The sequence below is a fragment of the Vicugna pacos genome, chromosome 27, assembly GCF_048564905.1.
Source record: "Vicugna pacos chromosome 27, VicPac4, whole genome shotgun sequence".
In the NCBI taxonomy this organism is placed as follows: Eukaryota; Metazoa; Chordata; class Mammalia; order Artiodactyla; family Camelidae; genus Vicugna; species Vicugna pacos.
The window spans coordinates 1,702,782-1,723,561 of NC_133013.1; the positions used below are offsets into that span (position 1 = coordinate 1,702,782).

The following is a 20,780-nucleotide window of genomic DNA, read 5'->3' on the forward strand; positions in this document are numbered from 1 at the left end:
GCCTGTTTGTCGACGGAAAACCTGCAGCGCATTCTCACTGCAGCTCCACGAACCAGCCAAAGTCTCAGGACGTGCTGTGCTGCTCATGCTTGTTCGTTGCAGGTTTACCGAGTGCACTGAGGACGACCTGCTCTTACGTGGATCTTTGCAGGGAATGCCGTTGGTGAGGACATTCTCAACTGTGTCCACAGCTTTACGGAAAAATGTGAAATTGAATGGGGAAAATGTGCTGGTGTTTGTAGTGATGCTTCTAGGGTGATGGAAGGGAAAATTGCTGGGGCTGTCACCTGGATAAAATATGTGGCTCCCGAAAGCACCTGTTATACAGACATGCACTTGCAGTTAAAATAATACCTGCATCTCTGGAAAACGTGCTTGATCAGGCAGTCCAAATCATCAATTATATTAAAGCTCAGCCACATCGGTCCAGATTACTAACAATTTTATGTGAAGAATTGGGTGCCCAGCATACAGCACCTCTAAATACAGAGGTGAGGTGTCTTTCCCGATGTAAAGTTCTTGTAAGATTTTGTGAGCTTCGTCATGAACTATTGGTTTTCGTGGATTCTGCTTTTTGAAGATCTGATTAACAAATTCATAGTGGTTGCTAAGACTTGTATATCTTGCAGATATTTTTACTAAATTATATGAGGTTACTCTGTCAATGCAAGGGGGAAAATGTGACAGATTTTACAGTATTTGATAAATTATCATCAAAAGAAAGCTGTTTTCCTACACTCAGTGACTAGTCCTATGGTTGATGGAGACACTCGCAGGGCTGCTGTGCAGCACCCCAGGGGTTTGTGTTCTGTTTTGTTAATATTTTCCTGTAACAAAGGATAAGAGTGCTTGGGTTAGAAATCCATCTACAGTAACTTAAACCAGCCTCATTAGTGGCATGGAACTTTGAGAGCCTGATTGATTTAACATCTGATTCCCAGGTGAAGCAAAATTTCACTGAACTTTCAGGAAATGATTTTTGGAGCACCCTGAGTCAGGAGCAGCCAAGCGTTGCGAGGCATGCAGGTTGTGTACTGCTTCGTTTGCTACATGCACCTGTGTGAAGCAGGATTTTCCTATTATGCTGCAAAAAAAAAAAAACCCTGAAAAAACAGGAAAAGACTTGATGTGGACCTTACTTAGCAACACCACACCTAACATTAAGTGGATATGCAATATAAAGACACAAAAGCACTGTTCTCATTAAAATCGGAGGGTTCTGCATGCCTCTTGATAACCAAATAGAAGATGCAAATTAAAAATGATTTACTTCAAAAAAAAAAGGAAGCTAATGCATTTATTTTTCATGAGTGAAAAGCATATGATGTTGTATATTACTTTGCAGTTTTTAGTTTTCTGAGGCTGACTCACCAACACGATGGGTAATTCAGTAAAGCAGGAACATGGGGAGGCAATCATTTATTTCAAAGAACATTTAGGTAGAAACATCACATTGACTGGGCTTCGAGATGCTCACAGTCACTTGTCACACCAGGGACCCCTTCTTTTGTCCATTCCCGTTATTAGCCAAGATCCAGGAGGTTCATGACACGTCCCAGTGTGTGTGTGTCACCTCTTAGCCATTTAACTTGCCTAATTGTCATGTTTTCTATTCAGAAAAATAAATAAATTTCAGTACATAAAAATGAAGAGGAGCATAGCAAATGATAGCACACCCACCTAGCCAAAGGAATGAAAGCACACATGGGACCCACAGTGCATGTGCTTTTCCCAACTGCCAGCTTATGTCACCTGGTGGCCCCACATGGAGCACCTCCTACAAGGCACTCTACTGGGAGGATATGTGTGTGTATGCACGTGTGTCATTGTGGGGTGGCACATAGACCAGAGAGGCCCAGCAGTCATTCAGAAGGCACACAGCTGACCCAGGCAGGGGGCAAGCTTCAGACCTTCCCGGCTGAGCCTGTGCCCAGGGAGCTCCACCGCTCACACTGGCTTGGGGAGGTTGGGTCACGAGTGTCCCTCCATCCCCAGACCAGCTGGGAGCCAGCAAGGGGCCCAGGACAGCCTGTGGCCCATTTTCAGCCCTGACCCACCCCGGCCTGTCCAAATGCCACAGGGCCACGTCACGCATTTGGCTGGCAAGTGTTCCTTGGGCCAGAGCAACTGTCCCCTCTTCTCCACGTTCACCTCCCACCTGGCAGCCCCTCTACAGCTGCCCTCCTGCTCCCCTGGCCTCTCAGCACCATCTCCCCTCCCTCTCCCCATAGTCTCTCTGTGTTTTCCTGCCTTTAGTGAGATGGGGCCATTTCTCTCAAGGGTCGTTTTAAATGTTCAAGTTTTAAAAATTTTATTTTATTGAAGTATAGTCAGTTTACAATGTTGTGTCAATTTCTGGTGTACAGCACAACATTTCAGTCATACATGAAACTATGCATATTCATTTTCATGTCCTTTTTCACCATGAGGTACTACAAGATACTATGGTTCCCTGTGCTGTACAGTGTAAACTTGTTGCTCTATTTTATATTTACCAGTCAGTATCTACAAATGAACTCCCAGTGTATCCCTTCCCACTCCGTTCCCCTCTGGTAACCATAAGTTTGTTTTCTATGTCTGTTTTTTATTTCTTTTAGATTCCACATGTGTTGTCATATGGTGTTTTTCTTTCTCTTTCTGGATTACTTCACTTAGAATGACATTTCCCAGGGCCATCCATGTTGCTGCAAATGGCATTTTTTATTTTTTATGGCTGAGTAGTATTTCATTGTGTATATATATATATATATATATATATATATATATATATATATACCACAGCTTCTTTATCCAGTCCTCTGTTGATGGACATTTAGGCTGTTTCCATGTCCTGGCTATTGTAAATAGTGCTGCTATGAACACTGGGGTGCAGGTGTCTTTCTGAATTAAGGTTCCCTTTGGATACATGCCCAGGAGTGGGATTCTTGTATCATAGGGTAAGTCTATTTTTAGTCTTTTGAGGAATCTCCATACCGTTTTCCATAATTGCTGTACGTTCCCACCAGCAGAGTACAAGTGTTCCCTGTTTTCCACACCCTTTCCAGCATTTACCATTTGAATACTCATGTCTTAATTAAAGACTTTTATTGCAGCCAGCAACATGTATGATAATGAAAGTGGCATCCTGGTGGCTGGTGGATGAGCCTCTGTTTGTGTGTGTGTGTGTGTGTGTGTGTATCCCTGTATGTGTGTCCCTGTGCATGTGTGTATGTTCCTGTAGGTGTGTACATGTCCCTTTATGTGCGTGTGTCCCCTCCATGTGCCTGCATGGGGGTGGGGAGCAGGGCTGGAGCCTAAGTGTGTGAGTGAAATCCCGGGCACGTGGGTCCGGGGGAGTGTGAGTTTGTGATGCTGGGCTGACAGATTGTGACCTGACAAAGGCCACACAGCCTGTCTTGGGGCTCAGGGCCCCACTCTTGATCCAGGCCTGTCACCTCTCAGCTGGGGCATCCCCTGCCATGACACAGGGCTTGGAATCCTGACCCTAAGAGCCCCACAACTTCCCTCAGGAGGAGGGGTCTCTGCGGCGGGGAGAGGCTGGGCTTGGCATGGGGAGGGGGAGCAGGGAATTCCACGGGGTGGGCATGGCTCTGGAGTTTGGGGGTGACCTGCAGCAGTGAGGTGAGGGGACTAGGAAGGTCCTCCTCACCAAGACTGGGTCTGTCACCCTGGCCAGGGGAGCCGCTCTTCGGCACAAGGGCCAATTTAGAAAAATCTGGGAAACCAAGTTTCAGGTTTCATGGTAGGTAAGTCCTATTCCAGATGGAAATAGGATGTGACCCACAAAAAGTGGTTAAGTGCACATGGGCCATTGCCCTGCCCAGAAAGGAATTCCCCCGAGAGCCAGAGCTCACCCTACACCCACCCAGGGGCCTGGGAGGCCTGGAGCAATGGCCCTGCTGGGGTCCCACATCCCAGGAAGATGGGGAGAAGGGCTGCTGGTCAGTCGAGGCCCAAGGAAGGGAAGAGACCTCCCCAGGTCACCCAGCACAGGAGGGCAGTCGGGTGGGACCCAGGCCTTCGGGCTTGTCACAGGCTCTGTTCTTAGGACAAGGGCACAGGCCTGACTGGGAAAGAAGCATCAGGAAAGTGAATAACCCTGCAGACAGGGCCAAGTCGGCTGGTTGGCTGAGCCTCAGTTTCCCTACTGTGGAAATGGGACAGGGTGGTGCCTGCTCACACGGTCTCTGTGAGGCTAGAGATGGTGCTGCTGTGGTGCTGGGGGGAGCCCTCCTGGTCTCCCTCACTTGGGAAGTGGCCAGAGGGCCCTGGGCGCGGCTCTCAGCCCTGTCCTGAGAGCTGATGGTGCCTGTCGAGCTGGGCAGGCTGCTGGTCCCTGCGGCCCTGACAGTGGCAGCTGCACAGCTTGGTGAAGGATGGGCCAACTCCTCTTCCCAGAGTTACTTTGGCCCTTTGTCCCCCACCACGCACACTGGGCTGGCTCCCCCTTTCCTTCCTGCCTCCTCATGTCCGCTTCCCCCTACCTGGTGTCCCGTCACCTCCTGTCCCTCTCTAGGACTTAACCCCCACCTCTCTATCACTCACACCCTCTCTCTCCCTGCCTGTGTCTTTCTGTCTCTCCCCCAGGCCCTCCGGCCCTGAGCTCAGGTCCAGCCCTGTCCAGGGTCACAGGGCCCCAGCTCTCCCAGCCCTCCCACCCTCACGGCCAAGTTCGAGCCCTGGCCCTGCTCACAGAGGTGGAGCCGGTTACAGAGCTGCTCTCGCTGGCATTTACTGCTGCACCGCTGTTCCCACCCTTCCCAGGCAGTGCAGTCTCACCTTGACCTGTTGGTGGCCCAGCCTGGACCCTAGAGCTGCTGCAGGGCTGGCCGCCTCCCCCATCTGGAAGGAGGGAGGGCCCCACGGGCTCCAGGGACAGCTGGTGCAGAGTGGAGTGGACTCTTTTTATACCCAACACCACCTCCCTGGCAGTGGTGGCGCCCCACCCACTGACCCTGCCCCGCCCACCTCAGAGTCAGGAGGCTGTGGGAGGATGAAGGGAGCTCACGGGCTCACTGAGAGCACTGCCGCCCTCAGCCCCCCTCAGGGCCTGCCTGGAGCCGGGGCGGCCGGGCAGCTGACACACAGCGTGGGGACACGGGCCTGGTCAGTGCGGGGCCTCTCGCTGGATGCCCGCGGCCCCTTCTGCACCTCGTCTGTTCCTCATCATGAGACATGGCCACTTCATTCTGGTCATCTGGCTCACGACCAGATGCCCCTGTGACTGACAGGCCCACCTGCCCAGTGAGTGTTTGCAGACTGAAGCTGCACAGCCGTCACTGGATCAGACACAGGCTGTGCCTGCTGCCCAGAAGCAGCCCCGGGGCCCCTGTGGTCACTGCTGCCCCACAGGGGTGACCTTGCATCCGCCCTGTCATCCTAGTTCCTGCTGGTTTGTGAATTGTGTGCCTGTGAATCACTGTGTGCCCTCGAGAGGGTGTGACCACTGGTCCTCCAGGAAACAGACACTGACACAGAGAACTGTGACAGATTCATTAGGGGTGACAATAGGAGACAATAGCAGAGGTGGCAGGATGGAGCAGGGAGACATTTAGGCTGTAATGCACCTCCGACGTCGTCTCTAAACACATCGTTGCCACAGCTTGGGGTCCCCTTCAGCTTTCAAACTTACTGGGCTGTAAGGCAAAAAGAAATATTTATTTTAACAGGATCTTATTTTTTCCCGATTTTGTCTTCTCTAACATATGCATGGCCTCTGACAGACACTGCAGTCTGTGGGTGCAGCTCCATGTCTATATATAATGGAAATAATTGTTTTCACATCTTGGACACAGATCTGAAAATGTGCACATTCTCATTATTACATTTCCTTCTTTAACTTGTAGGACCAGAGGTTTAATAGAAGAAAGCGACCCTTCACCTTATCTCTAAAGCAGAGAATAGTAAGCTCTGGGCCTGAGCTCTTAGATCTTCAGTTTAATTTAATGTACTTCCCGAGGTCTCTTTTGATGATTCTGTGTGCAGACACTTTCTTTTAAACTATGAGAATGCTGAGTGAGAAATATGTCCCAGTCATATTGCAAAACAATGTGTGTGCTTCACCTGATCCTCCTCACAATGACATCAGGAGCCAGTGTTACCCCCGGCTCACAGACAACAAAGCTGAGACCCTGTGGGGGCCCCAATGGGTCTTGGTGTTGGGGGCTGAACTGCAGGAATTCAAACAAAGAATCAGAAATTGGATCTTCACACATAAACGTAGAGAGGCTAAGCTGGCAGTGGGCATGGTGACAGGAGGGAGCAGGGGTGTGGGGACAGGGTCTCGGAGGTGGTCTCCTGACCACTCCTGACTTCCCCTAAAGAACCTGCCTCATGCTGAAGGGCAAGGCACCTGCTCAGCTGATCTAAATCCTGCCTGTACTTTTCAAATCACCGGGGCAGAAGAAAACTTTAGCCACACAAAACATTCTGAAAAAAACAAGCTAAATTTCACTTTCTCTGATATCCAGAGATTTCTTTCATCCAGATCTAGGACTTTCAGAAACCCAAGAGAACAATCATTTGTATATGACGTTGTGAACTGAGGGCTTTCTGGAGGCAGTGGGTTCTGACGGGGATACGTGAATGGCTGCACTGAGTCCCCTGCACACACACGTGGCTCTGAGTGGACCTCACGTTGCATTCAGAAAGCCTGCCTGGACTGCCCTCCCAGCTGGGAGTGACCTTCCAGCTCCAACAAACCCTCGCTGGACACCTCAATTTCTTTCTTTCCCTCCACACCGTCCTATTCACTCCTGTGTGGCTCACGTGTCCCTCTTTTGCACTTTGGGGCTTTGTATTGGCACGTCTGTTATGGTGATGACAAGCTGTCTGTTGTGAATGTCTCTCTCCCTCAACCCTCGAAGGAACACCCTGAGACCCCAAAAGTTAGCGGTGTGCTTCATCCCAAAAAAAGTACATCACATGGTCCAAGCCGGAGGCACATCTGCCAAACAGGGACTTAAAATTCATTTGATATTCTGTCAAAAGTCTCTTGTACTATACAAGAGACGCCTGCTTCCCAGGATAGGACGGGGAAATGACAAAGCCCATCAAATGTGTGTGCTAGGAAACTACATGAACATTATAATGTCCCAAGATAGGTTTCCTCAGGCAACACAAGGCCCTGGAGTGCCATCTCCCCTTCAGAAAAGACTCAACAATGGAAAAGGACAACATGCTCTCATCTTACCAAGTGGAGAAACTGGTGGCTCTGCCTATGCCTGAGGACCCAGAGGCCACGAGGGTGGTCCAGGTGGAGGTGGCGAATAGCCCATGAAGGGTGACGTTGGGCCACTCATACAGGGGGAAACACGAGCTGGCCCTGAGTAAGAACGGGGCGCTTTGCCATCCACAGTGCCCTGTGGAACAGAAGAGAGATCTGCTGAATGACAGACAAAAGGATGAACACAGACAAAATCAGAAACATAATGCAGCACCTGTCAGCACCTGTCACCCTCACCTCCACCAGGTGGCCAGACAGCAGAGCACTACCACATGCTCCACCCAGCCTGGGTCGACAGAAGGACACAGGGATACGACACGGAGGCTGCACGCTACCAACAAATTCTGTAAGTTCATGCAGCCAAGGGTCCTACCCGATAAAAAACTCATAGAGGTTCCAGCAAATTGACTAATATTCACCTTACGAAAACGAAACTTCTCCATGGAGAACAAAATTTTAAGGAATCTTCCAAAGCTCCAACGACACGTAATGTTCTGCTGAACAAGAACACAGAGAGACAAAGAAAGTTAAAACACATTCTCCACACGTGCAGAGTTACACCTGGGTTACTGCTCTGCCTGCAGCACCCTGCCAGGTCCTTTCTGCCCCCTCCTCATGTAGGGCCCTCCGCCACCCTGCAGGGGCTGCCCCTGGGTGCAAAGAGCCCTGGGGAGCTTGGCAGCCTGGAGTCCTACGGGGGAGCTGCCCAAGTGATCCTGAGGAGATGAGGCTGTCCTCAGGAGGTAGTCAGGCTCCGCTACAATCACCGCTATCCCCAGGGACGTCTGGGTTTTAACTGCGCTATGAAGCACACACTACGTGTGTCCTTTGGGAAATTGAAGTGGGAAGTCCTGATTCCACAACTGACACCAAAGGGACCCTACTAGCCCGTGCGAAAAATCCCGCAGCATCTCATGCTGAATCAGAAGATCAGCTCTGACAGCTCCCAGGGCAGGACCAACTCGGCGCAGGGTGGGGAGCACAACAGGAGGACGCTGCTGAGCGTCGCAATTCCCCTGCAGGGAAGCAGGCCTCTTCACTGTGGGCTCTTTCCCTTCAAGCCTCTACATCCTACTACAAAAGCAACAACTCTGAGAATCAGGCTTTTCTACCCAGAGTACAACTGGAGGCAGCGGACCAGGCACATCACCCTCCCGAGAAAAGACACAGGTGGGTTGTGACATTTACCCCACCCAGGAAAACTCAAAGCTGCACAAAGCCCACGGTACAAAGCTGGAGGGAGGCCTCTGCCCTTTCCCAGTCATGAGGACTTGAACGGCCATGCAAAACAGGAGAATCACCTGGCCTGAGCCGGGAAACCAAAGAAGGACAACAGGAATCTCGATAACTTAACCAGCAACAATCGGAAAAGAAAGTGTTTGGGAAGCAACAGAAAAGCGAGGAGACGTAAGTGTGGAGCAAGGGCTCACCCTGAAGACCCACATTCGACAAACAAAGTCTACGATACTCAGCATGAAAGAACTCTGATGTTTCCTGTAGGCACCATCGAAGGTAATAGGGCTGACGGGAGAAGACCACTGCGCCCGTGGGCAACAGTTTCAACTTGTAATAACACAAAACGCTTGTCTAAAAACACATGTCTACAGAAGAGGCTAATATAACTGCAAGGGAAACAAAAACAACACATTTCCTAGAGAGACATAGAACGGTATGAACACTCAATTTACCTGAGCCTCCACATCGAAAACAGGTGTCAGAGAGGGTCCAGGCTGAACTTGAGCCGCGCAAGGTCCTGCGTGGGCTGAAAACCACAGAAGGGATGGAGGATTAGGCTCGCCTGCGAAGACTTTGCTGAAGCCACACAAAACCTGGTGAGCCTTCCTTCCCCGTATCCCACTCGTCCCCGCATCAGACCGAGTGGGAGACAGGTCTCGTGACCCTGAGGGAGACACCACAGGCCACGGGTTCAGGTGTCTCTTCCACAGCCGATCAACGGCCGTGGAAGGTCAGGGCTCCACACGCTGCAGACAATGGCAGGGGTGGGCTTCTCCTTCGGGGAGCCCGGAACGTGCTCCCTGTTGAAGGCCCGTGTGCAGAACTGACACGCCTGCCTTCTGTCACAGGCCTCTTACTCCGTAGCACTCGACAAGGGACACCTCCTCCCCAGGGCAGGATTGGGGAGGGTAAGACGCGGTCCATCAATTGCGTCCGCTATGGCACCAGGGGAGCACGGCCGAGAGCCCAGTCAGGGTGGCCCATGCCCTGGGAGGGACCTGGAGAGCGATCTGCCCTTCTCCTGCAGTGACGCAAGGAACAAACAGAGGAATCTACGCTTTCATCTTACCAAGTGGAGCATCCGGTACAGGTGAGCGAGGCTGGACAGGGCCCAATGGGGGCCCAGCTGGTGGTGGCCACACGGGCCGGTCCTTGCAAAGGCCGGGATGCTGCAAGGTAACCTGCAGGGCAGAAGGGAGAGCCGTGTCAGGCGACAGAAACGGAGCGACCACCGACAAATGCCAAAACCCAACGCATCAGCTGTCGGCACCGGGCACCCTCCCCACACCCCGCCGGGTGCCCACCCAGCAGCACAGTGCCCCACGCTCCACCCAGCCCTCTGGGGCCTGCAGCCGGCAGCCCGGGCCGCGCAGCAGGACACGGGGGGACAACAATGGCACCACACGACGCCCCCGCTGTCGCCCAGTGGACGAAGCCAAGGGTCCTGCCTGCGAGGATGCACACAGAGCTTCCAGCACTCTGACAAAAGCAGCGCCTTCACAACAGGCAGCCCCTTTGGGCAGGACAGCCCTCCTCGCCACCACCCCAGCTCCACGGGAGCTGGCCCGGCGCCGACCAGGAACACGCAGAAGGGACGGACGTGAAAAGCTCGTCCTCCACACGTGCAATCAGAGCCGCACCTGGGTCACCGCTCTGCCTCCAGGACCCTGCCTGGCCCTCTCCTCCCCCCCCCAACGAAGTAATCTCCTCCGACCTGCAGGGGCTTCCCCTGGGCGCAAAGTGCACTGGGGAGCTGGGCACCCCGGAGTCCTGCGGGGGAGCTGCCCAAGTGCTCCTGAAGGGACAACGCTGCCCACAGGAGGTAGTCACGCTCCGCTACAATCACCGCTATCCTCAGGGACGTCTGGGTTTTCAGTGCGCTACGAAGTGCTCACTACTTGTGTCCTTCGGCAAACTCAAGTGGGATGTCTGGATCCCACAACTGACACCAAAAGGACCCTACTAGCCCGGGCGCAAAATCCCGCGGCGTGTCATGCTGACGCACAGGAGCAGCTCTGACAGCTTCCAGGGCAGGGCAGGCCCGACCAGGCGCAGGGGTGGGGAGCACGACGGGAGGATGCTGCTGCACGTCGCAATTCCCCTGCAGGGAAGTAGGCCTCTTCACTGCGGGCTCTTTCCCTGCAAGCCTCTATTTCTTACTACAAAAGCAACGTCTACCCAGAGTACATCTGGACGCAGCGGGCCAGGCACATCTCCGTCCCGAGAACAGACGGTCACGGGTTCTCACATTTATCCCACACCAAACAGGTAGACTCAAAGCTGCACAAAGCACACAGGACAAAGCTGGAGGGAGGGCTTTGCCCCTTTCTCAGTTACGAGGATTTCAATGGGCATGCTAAACAGGAGAATCACCTGGCCTCAGCAAGGGAACAAGTCAAACGAGTGACGACACAGGACTCTGCCTCAGTGACCCAGGAGCAACCCCAGGTGCAGGTCGTCAGGAAGGAGTCAGCAGAGCCAGGAGAAGCCAGTGTGGAGCGAGGGCTCACCCTCCGCACGCTATCTCGAGAAACCCACAGCCAAAGTCTGCGGTCCTCGGCTTCTGAGCACTCCCTCGTGGCTTAGGCAGGCACCCGCCAAGGTGACGGGCTCCAGGGACAAGCAGCCCACTGGCCCCTGGGGAGATTGAATTTGAAAGCGAACGACACTCCACACCCGTCACAGGACACACAGTCTGGAGATGAGGGCGGGAATGGCTTCCGGGAAAACAGGAAGCTCACCTTTCCCAGGACGACGTCCAACGGAGCACGGCCACCCCACTTACCTGGGCCTCCGGGGCCGCCGCAGGCGGGCGGGAGCTGCCGGCCAATGCCGGGGCCGGGCCAGGTCCTACGTGGGCTGAAAACCACAGAAGGGATGGAGGATTAGGCTCGCCTGCGAAGACTTTGCTGAAGCCACACAAAACCTGGTGAGCCTTCCTTCCCCGTATCCCACTCGTCCCCGCATCAGACCGAGTGGGAGACAGGTCTCGTGACCCTGAGGGAGACACCACAGGCCACGGGTTCAGGTGTCTCTTCCATAGCCGATCAACGGCCGTGGAAGGTCAGGGCTCCACACGCTGCAGACAATGGCAGGGGTGGGCTTCTCCTTCGGGGAGCCCGGAACGTGCTCCCTGTTGAAGGCCCGTGTGCAGAACTGACACGCCTGCCTTCTGTCACAGGCCTCTTACTCCGTAGCACTCTACAAGGGACACCTCCTCCCCAGGGCAGGATTGGGGAGGGTAAGACGCGGTCCATCAATTGCGTCCGCTATGGCACCAGGGGAGCACGGCCGAGAGCCCAGTCAGGGTGGCCCATGCCCTGGGAGGGACCTGGAGAGCGATCTGCCCTTCTCCTGCAGTGACGCAAGGAACAAACAGAGGAATCTACGCTTTCATCTTACCAAGTGGAGTATCCGGTACAGGAGAGCGAGGCTGGACAGGGCCCAATGGGGGCCCAGCTGGTGGTGGCCACACGGGCCGGTCCTTGCAAAGGCCGGGATGCTGCAAGGTAACCTGCAGGGCAGAAGGGAGAGCCGTGTCAGGCGACAGAAACGGAGCGACCACCGACAAATGCCGAAACCCAACGCATCAGCTGTCGGCACCGGGCACCCTCCCCACACCCCGCCGGGTGCCCACCCAGCAGCACAGTGCCCCACGCTCCACCCAGCCCTCTGGGGCCTGCAGCTGGCAGCCCGGGCCGCGCAGCAGGACACGGGGGGACAACAATGGCACCACACGACGCCCCCGCTGTCGCCCAGTGGACGAAGCCAAGGGTCCTGCCTGCGAGGATGCACACAGAGCTTCCAGCACTCTGACAAAAGCAGCGCCTTCACAACAGGCAGCCCCTTTGGGCAGGACAGCCCTCCTCGCCACCACCCCAGCTCCACGGGAGCTGGCCCGGTGCCGACCAGGAACACGCAGAAAGGACGGACGTGAAAAGCTCGTCCTCCACACGTGCAATCAGAGCCACACCTGGGTCACCGCTCTGCCTCCAGGACCCTGCCTGGCCCTCTCCTCCCCACCCCCAACGAAGTAATCTCCTCCGACCTGCAGGGGCTTCCCCTGGGCGCAAAGTGCACTGGGGAGCTGGGCACCCCGGAGTCCTGCGGGGGAGCTGCCCAAGAGCTCCTGAAGGGACAACGCTGCCCACAGGAGGTAGTCGCGCTCCGCTACAATCACCGCTATCCTCAGGGACGTCTGGGTTTTCAGTGCGCTACGAAGCGCGCACTACTTGTGTCCTTCGGCAAACTCAAGTGGGATGTCTGGATCCCACAACTGACACCAAAAGGACCCTACTAGCCCGGGCGCAAAATCCCGCGGCGTGTCATGCTGACGCACAGGAGCAGCTCTGACAGCTTCCAGGGCAGGGCAGGCCCGACCAGGCGCAGGGGTGGGGAGCACGACGGGAGGACGCTGCTGCGCGTCGCAATTCCCCTGCAGGGAAGTAGGCCTCTTCACTGCGGGCTCTTTCCCTGCAAGCCTCTATTTCTTACTACAAAAGCAACATCTACCCAGAGTACACCTGGACGCAGCGGGCCAGGCACATCTCCGTCCCGAGAACAGACGGTCACGGGTTCTGACATTTATCCCACACCAAACAGGTAGACTCAAAGCTGCACAAAGCACACAGGACAAAGCTGGAGGGAGGGCTTTGCCCCTTTCTCAGTTACGAGGATTTCAATGGGCATGCTAAACAGGAGAATCACCTGGCCTCAGCAAGGGAACAAGTCAAACGAGTGACGACACAGGACTCTGCCTCAGTGACCCAGGAGCAACCCCAGGTGCAGGTCGTCAGGAAGGAGTCAGCAGAGCCAGGAGAAGCCAGTGTGGAGCGAGGGCTCACCCTCCGCACGCTATCTCGAGAAACCCACAGCCAAAGTCTGCGGTCCTCGGCTTCTGAGCACTCCCTCGTGGCTTAGGCAGGCACCCGCCAAGGTGACGGGCTCCAGGGACAAGCAGCCCACTGGCCCCTGGGGAGATTGAATTTGAAAGCGAACGACACTCCAGACCCGTCACAGGACACACAGTCTGGAGATGAGGGCGGGAATGGCTTCCGGGAAAACAGGAAGCTCACCTTTCCCAGGACGACGTCCAACGGAGCACGGCCACCCCACTTACCTGGGCCTCCGGGGCCGCCGCAGGCGGGCGGGAGCTGCCGGCCAATGCCGGGGCCGGGCCAGGTCCTACGTGGGCTGAAAACCACAGAAGGGATGGAGGATTAGGCTCGCCTGCGAAGACTTTGCTGAAGCCACACAAAACCTGGTGAGCCTTCCTTCCCCGTATCCCACTCGTCCCCGCATCAGACCGAGTGGGAGACAGGTCTCGTGACCCTGAGGGAGACACCACAGGCCACGGGTTCAGGTGTCTCTTCCATAGCCGATCAACGGCCGTGGAAGGTCAGGGCTCCACACGCTGCAGACAATGGCAGGGGTGGGCTTCTCCTTCGGGGAGCCCGGAACGTGCTCCCTGTTGAAGGCCCGTGTGCAGAACTGACACGCCTGCCTTCTGTCACAGGCCTCTTACTCCGTAGCACTCTACAAGGGACACCTCCTCCCCAGGGCAGGATTGGGGAGGGTAAGACGCGGTCCATCAATTGCGTCCGCTATGGCACCAGGGGAGCACGGCCGAGAGCCCAGTCAGGGTGGCCCATGCCCTGGGAGGGACCTGGAGAGCGATCTGCCCTTCTCCTGCAGTGACGCAAGGAACAAACAGAGGAATCTACGCTTTCATCTTACCAAGTGGAGTATCCGGTACAGGAGAGCGAGGCTGGACAGGGCCCAATGGGGGCCCAGCTGGTGGTGGCCACACGGGCCGGTCCTTGCAAAGGCCGGGATGCTGCAAGGTAACCTGCAGGGCAGAAGGGAGAGCCGTGTCAGGCGACAGAAACGGAGCGACCACCGACAAATGCCGAAACCCAACGCATCAGCTGTCGGCACCGGGCACCCTCCCCACACCCCGCCGGGTGCCCACCCAGCAGCACAGTGCCCCACGCTCCACCCAGCCCTCTGGGGCCTGCAGCCGGCAGCCCGGGCCGCGCAGCAGGACACGGGGGGACAACAACGGCACCACACGACGCCCCCGCTGTCGCCCAGTGGACGAAGCCAAGGGTCCTGCCTGCGAGGATGCACACAGAGCTTCCAGCACTCTGACAAAAGCAGCGCCTTCACAACAGGCAGCCCCTTTGGGCAGGACAGCCCTCCTCGCCACCACCCCAGCTCCACGGGAGCTGGCCCGGTGCCGACCAGGAACACGCAGAAAGGACGGACGTGAAAAGCTCGTCCTCCACACGTGCAATCAGAGCCACACCTGGGTCACCGCTCTGCCTCCAGGACCCTGCCTGGCCCTCTCCTCCCCACCCCCAACGAAGTAATCTCCTCCGACCTGCAGGGGCTTCCCCTGGGCGCAAAGTGCACTGGGGAGCTGGGCACCCCGGAGTCCTGCGGGGGAGCTGCCCAAGAGCTCCTGAAGGGACAACGCTGCCCACAGGAGGTAGTCGCGCTCCGCTACAATCACCGCTATCCTCAGGGACGTCTGGGTTTTCAGTGCGCTACGAAGCGCGCACTACTTGTGTCCTTCGGCAAACTCAAGTGGGATGTCTGGATCCCACAACTGACACCAAAAGGACCCTACTAGCCCGGGCGCAAAATCCCGCGGCGTGTCATGCTGACGCACAGGAGCAGCTCTGACAGCTTCCAGGGCAGGGCAGGCCCGACCAGGCGCAGGGGTGGGGAGCACGACGGGAGGACGCTGCTGCGCGTCGCAATTCCCCTGCAGGGAAGTAGGCCTCTTCACTGCGGGCTCTTTCCCTGCAAGCCTCTATTTCTTACTACAAAAGCAACATCTACCCAGAGTACACCTGGACGCAGCGGGCCAGGCACATCTCCGTCCCGAGAACAGACGGTCACGGGTTCTGACATTTATCCCACACCAAACAGGTAGACTCAAAGCTGCACAAAGCACACAGGACAAAGCTGGAGGGAGGGCTTTGCCCCTTTCTCAGTTACGAGGATTTCAATGGGCATGCTAAACAGGAGAATCACCTGGCCTCAGCAAGGGAACAAGTCAAACGAGTGATGACACAGGACTCTGCCTCAGTGACCCAGGAGCAACCCCAGGTGCAGGTCGTCAGGAAGGAGTCAGCAGAGCCAGGAGAAGCCAGTGTGGAGCGAGGGCTCACCCTCCGCACGCTATCTCGAGAAACCCACAGCCAAAGTCTGCGGTCCTCGGCTTCTGAGCACTCCCTCGTGGCTTAGGCAGGCACCCGCCAAGGTGACGGGCTCCAGGGACAAGCAGCCCACTGGCCCCTGGGGAGATTGAATTTGAAAGCGAACGACACTCCAGACCCGTCACAGGACACACAGTCTGGAGATGAGGGCGGGAATGGCTTCCGGGAAAACAGGAAGCTCACCTTTCCCAGGACGACGTCCAACGGAGCACGGCCACCCCACTTACCTGGGCCTCCGGGGCCGCCGCAGGCGGGCGGGAGCTGCCGGCCAATGCCGGGGCCGGGCCAGGTCCTACGTGGGCTGAAAACCACAGAAGGGATGGAGGATTAGGCTCGCCTGCGAAGACTTTGCTGAAGCCACACAAAACCTGGTGAGCCTTCCTTCCCCGTATCCCACTCGTCCCCGCATCAGACCGAGTGGGAGACAGGTCTCGTGACCCTGAGGGAGACACCACAGGCCACGGGTTCAGGTGTCTCTTCCATAGCCGATCAACGGCCGTGGAAGGTCAGGGCTCCACACACTGCAGACAATGGCAGGGGTGGGCTTCTCCTTCGGGGAGCCCGGAACGTGCTCCCTGTTGAAGGCCCGTGTGCAGAACTGACACGCCTGCCTTCTGTCACAGGCCTCTTACTCCGTAGCACTCTACAAGGGACACCTCCTCCCCAGGGCAGGATTGGGGAGGGTAAGACGCGGTCCATCAATTGCGTCCGCTATGGCACCAGGGGAGCACGGCCGAGAGCCCAGTCAGGGTGGCCCATGCCCTGGGAGGGACCTGGAGAGCGATCTGCCCTTCTCCTGCAGTGACGCAAGGAACAAACAGAGGAATCTCCGCTTTCATCTTACCAAGTGGAGTATCCGGTACAGGAGAGCGAGGCTGGACAGGGCCCAATGGGGGCCCAGCTGGTGGTGGCCACACGGGCCGGTCCTTGCAAAGGCCGGGATGCTGCAAGGTAACCTGCAGGGCAGAAGGGAGAGCCGTGTCAGGCGACAGAAACGGAGCGACCACCGACAAATGCCGAAACCCAACGCATCAGCTGTCGGCACCGGGCACCCTCCCCACACCCCGCCGGGTGCCCACCCAGCAGCACAGTGCCCCACGCTCCACCCAGCCCTCTGGGGCCTGCAGCCGGCAGCCCGGGCCGCGCAGCAGGACACGGGGGGACAACAATGGCACCACACGACGCCCCCGCTGTCGCCCAGTGGACGAAGCCAAGGGTCCTGCCTGCGAGGATGCACACAGAGCTTCCAGCACTCTGACAAAAGCAGCGCCTTCACAACAGGCAGCCCCTTTGGGCAGGACAGCCCTCCTCGCCACCACCCCAGCTCCACGGGAGCTGGCCCGGCGCCGACCAGGAACACGCAGAAGGGACGGACGTGAAAAGCTCGTCCTCCACACGTGCAATCAGAGCCGCACCTGGGTCACCGCTCTGCCTCCAGGACCCTGCCTGGCCCTCTCCTCCCCCCCCCCCAACGAAGTAATCTCCTCCGACCTGCAGGGGCTTCCCCTGGGCGCAAAGTGCACTGGGGAGCTGGGCACCCCGGAGTCCTGCGGGGGAGCTGCCCAAGTGCTCCTGAAGGGACAACGCTGCCCACAGGAGGTAGTCACGCTCCGCTACAATCACCGCTATCCTCAGGGACGTCTGGGTTTTCAGTGCGCTACGAAGCGCGCACTACTTGTGTCCTTCGGCAAACTCAAGTGGGATGTCTGGATCCCACAACTGACACCAAAAGGACCCTACTAGCCCGGGCGCAAAATCCCGCGGCGTGTCATGCTGACGCACAGGAGCAGCTCTGACAGCTTCCAGGGCAGGGCAGGCCCGACCAGGCGCAGGGGTGGGGAGCACGACGGGAGGACGCTGCTGCGCGTCGCAATTCCCCTGCAGGGAAGTAGGCCTCTTCACTGCGGGCTCTTTCCCTGCAAGCCTCTATTTCTTACTACAAAAGCAACATCTACCCAGAGTACACCTGGACGCAGCGGGCCAGGCACATCTCCGTCCCGAGAACAGACGGTCACGGGTTCTGACATTTATCCCACACCAAACAGGTAGACTCAAAGCTGCACAAAGCACACAGGACAAAGCTGGAGGGAGGGCTTTGCCCCTTTCTCAGTTACGAGGATTTCAATGGGCATGCTAAACAGGAGAATCACCTGGCCTCAGCAAGGGAACAAGTCAAACGAGTGACGACACAAGACTCTGCCTCAGTGACCCAGGAGCAACCCCAGGTGCAGGTCGTCAGGAAGGAGTCAGCAGAGCCAGGAGAAGCCAGTGTGGAGCGAGGGCTCACCCTCCGCACGCTATCTCGAGAAACCCACAGCCAAAGTCTGCGGTCCTCGGCTTCTGAGCACTCCCTCGTGGCTTAGGCAGGCACCCGCCAAGGTGACGGGCTCCAGGGACAAGCAGCCCACTGGCCCCTGGGGAGATTGAATTTGAAAGCGAACGACACTCCAGACCCGTCACAGGACACACAGTCTGGAGATGAGGGCGGGAATGGCTTCCGGGAAAACAGGAAGCTCACCTTTCCCAGGACGATGTCCAACGGAGCACGGCCACCCCACTTACCTGGGCCTCCGGGGCCGCCGCAGGCGGGCGGGAGCTGCCGGCCAATGCCGGGGCCGGGCCAGGTCCTACGTGGGCTGAAAACCACAGAAGGGATGGAGGATTAGGCTCGCCTGCGAAGACTTTGCTGAAGCCACACAAAACCTGGTGAGCCTTCCTTCCCCGTATCCCACTCGTCCCCGCATCAGACCGAGTGGGAGACAGGTCTCGTGACCCTGAGGGAGACACCACAGGCCACGGGTTCAGGTGTCTCTTCCATAGCCGATCAACGGCCGTGGAAGGTCAGGGCTCCACACGCTGCAGACAATGGCAGGGGTGGGCTTCTCCTTCGGGGAGCCCGGAACGTGCTCCCTGTTGAAGGCCCGTGTGCAGAACTGACACGCCTGCCTTCTGTCACAGGCCTCTTACTCCGTAGCACTCGACAAGGGACACCTCCTCCCCAGGGCAGGATTGGGGAGGGTAAGACGCGGTCCATCAATTGCGTCCGCTATGGCACCAGGGGAGCACGGCCGAGAGCCCAGTCAGGGTGGCCCATGCCCTGGGAGGGACATGGAGAGCGATCTGCCCTTCTCCTGCAGTGACGCAAGGAACAAACAGAGGAATCTACGCTTTCATCTTACCAAGTGGAGCATCCGGTACAAGTGAGCGAGGCTGGACAGGGCCCAATGGGGGCCCAGCTGGTGGTGGCCACACGGGCCGGTCCTTGCAAAGGCCGGGATGCTACAAGGTAACCTGCAGGGCAGAAGGGAGAGCCGTGTCAGGCGACAGAAACGGAGCGACCACCGACAAATGCCGAAACCCAACGCATCAGCTGTCGGCACCGGGCACCCTCCCCACACCCCGCCGGGTGCCCACCCAGCAGCACAGTGCCCCACGCTCCACCCAGCCCTCTGGGGCCTGCAGCCGGCAGCCCGGGCCGCGCAGCAGGACACGGGGGGACAACAATGGCACCACACGACGCCCCCGCTGTCGCCCAGTGGACGAAGCCAAGGGTCCTGCCTGCGAGGATGCACACAGAGCTTCCAGCACTCTGACAAAAGCAGCGCCTTCACAACAGGCAGCCCCTTTGGGCAGGACAGCCCTCCTCGCCACCACCCCAGCTCCACGGGAGCTGGCCCGGCGCCGACCAGGAACACGCAGAAGGGACGGACGTGAAAAGCTCGTCCTCCACACGTGCAATCAGAGCCGCACCTGGGTCACCGCTCTGCCTCCAGGACCCTGCCTGGCCCTCTCCTCCCCCCCCCCCAACGAAGTAATCTCCTCCGACCTGCAGGGGCTTCCCCTGGGCGCAAAGTGCACTGGGGAGCTGGGCACCCCGGAGTCCTGCGGGGGAGCTGCCCAAGTGCTCCTGAAGGGACAACGCTGCCCACAGGAGGTAGTCACGCTCCGCTACAATCACCGCTATCCTCAGGGACGTCTGGGTTTTCAGTGCACTACGAAGCGCGCACTACTTGTGTCCTTCGGCAAACTCAAGTGGGATGTCTGGATCCCACAACTGACACCAAAAGGACCCTACTAGCCCGGGCGCAAAATCCCGCGGCGTGTCATGCTGACGCACAGGAGCAGCTCTGACAGCTTCCAGGGCAGGGCAGGCCCGACCAGGCGCAGGGGTGGGGAGCACGACGGGAGGACGCTGCTGCGCGTCGCAATTCCCCTGCAGGGAAGTAGGCCTCTTCACTGCGGGCTCTTTCCCTGCAAGCCTCTATTTCTTACTACAAAAGCAACATCTACCCAGAGTACACCTGGACGCAGCGGGCCAGGCACATCTCCGTCCCGAGAACAGACGGTCACGGGTTCTGACATTTATCCCACACCAAACAGGTAGACTCAAAGCTGCACAAAGCACACAGGACAAAGCTGGAGGGAGGGCTTTGCCCCTTTCTCAGTTACGAGGATTTCAATGGGCATGCTAAACAGGAGAATCACCTGGCCTCAGCAAGGGAACAAGTCAAACGAGTGACGACACAGGACTCTGCCTCAGTGACCCAGGAGCAACCCCAGGTGCAGGTCGTCAGGAAGGAGTCAGCAGAGCCAGGAGAAGCCAGTGTGGAGCGAGGGCTCACCCTCCGCACGCTATCTCGAGAAACCCACAGCCAAAGTCTGCGGTCCTCGGCTTCTGAGCACTCCCTCGTGGCTTAGGTAGGCACCCGCCAAGGTGACGGGCTCCAGGGACAAGCAGCCCACTGGCCCCTGGGGAGATTGAATTTGAAAGCGAACGACACTCCACACCCGTCACAGGACACACAGTCTGGAGATGAGGGCGGGAATGGCTTCCGGGAAAACAGGAAGCTCACCTTTCCCAGGACGACATCCAACGGAGCACGGCCACCCCACTTACCTGGGCCTCCGGGGCCGCCGCAGGCGGGCGGGAGCTGCCGGCCAATGCCGGGGCCGGGCCAGGTCCTACGTGGGCTGAAAACCACAGAAGGGATGGAGGATTAGGCTCGCCTGCGAAGACTTTGCTGAAGCCACACAAAACCTGGTGAGCCTTCCTTCCCCGTATCCCACTCGTCCCCGCATCAGACCGAGTGGGA

At 57.4% G+C, this 20,780-nt stretch overlaps 1 protein-coding gene and 1 long non-coding RNA gene across 3 annotated transcripts in view; both read right to left on the reverse strand.

Annotated features, from left to right (window-relative positions):
• Window positions 1-5,479: 5,479 nt before the first annotated feature.
• On the reverse strand, window positions 5,480-8,988 carry LOC140689669 (uncharacterized). Of its 2 annotated transcripts, none has more exons than XR_012064692.1 (4): window positions 8,914-8,988; window positions 7,645-7,719; window positions 7,193-7,361; window positions 5,480-5,636 (listed from the first exon to the last, which is right to left on the reverse strand). It is a non-coding gene; the product is annotated as an uncharacterized lncRNA (long non-coding RNA). The 2 variants fall into 2 exon arrangements; XR_012064691.1 differs by having other exon boundaries at window positions 7,645-7,722.
• A 538-nt stretch (window positions 8,989-9,526) lies between these two features.
• The window catches only part of LOC140689642 (uncharacterized), a 227,539-nt gene continuing 216,285 nt past the window's right edge, over window positions 9,527-20,780 (reverse strand). The window contains exons 115-124 of the mRNA XM_072950623.1: window positions 20,585-20,658; window positions 18,867-18,978; window positions 18,250-18,323; window positions 16,532-16,643; window positions 15,915-15,988; window positions 14,198-14,309; window positions 13,581-13,654; window positions 11,864-11,975; window positions 11,247-11,320; window positions 9,527-9,642 (exon numbers count right to left, since the gene is read on the reverse strand). Of these exons, the coding sequence (XP_072806724.1) occupies window positions 9,527-9,642; window positions 11,247-11,320; window positions 11,864-11,975; window positions 13,581-13,654; window positions 14,198-14,309; window positions 15,915-15,988; window positions 16,532-16,643; window positions 18,250-18,323; window positions 18,867-18,978; window positions 20,585-20,658 (934 nt within the window). The remainder of the gene's footprint in view (window positions 9,643-11,246; window positions 11,321-11,863; window positions 11,976-13,580; window positions 13,655-14,197; window positions 14,310-15,914; window positions 15,989-16,531; window positions 16,644-18,249; window positions 18,324-18,866; window positions 18,979-20,584; window positions 20,659-20,780) is intronic.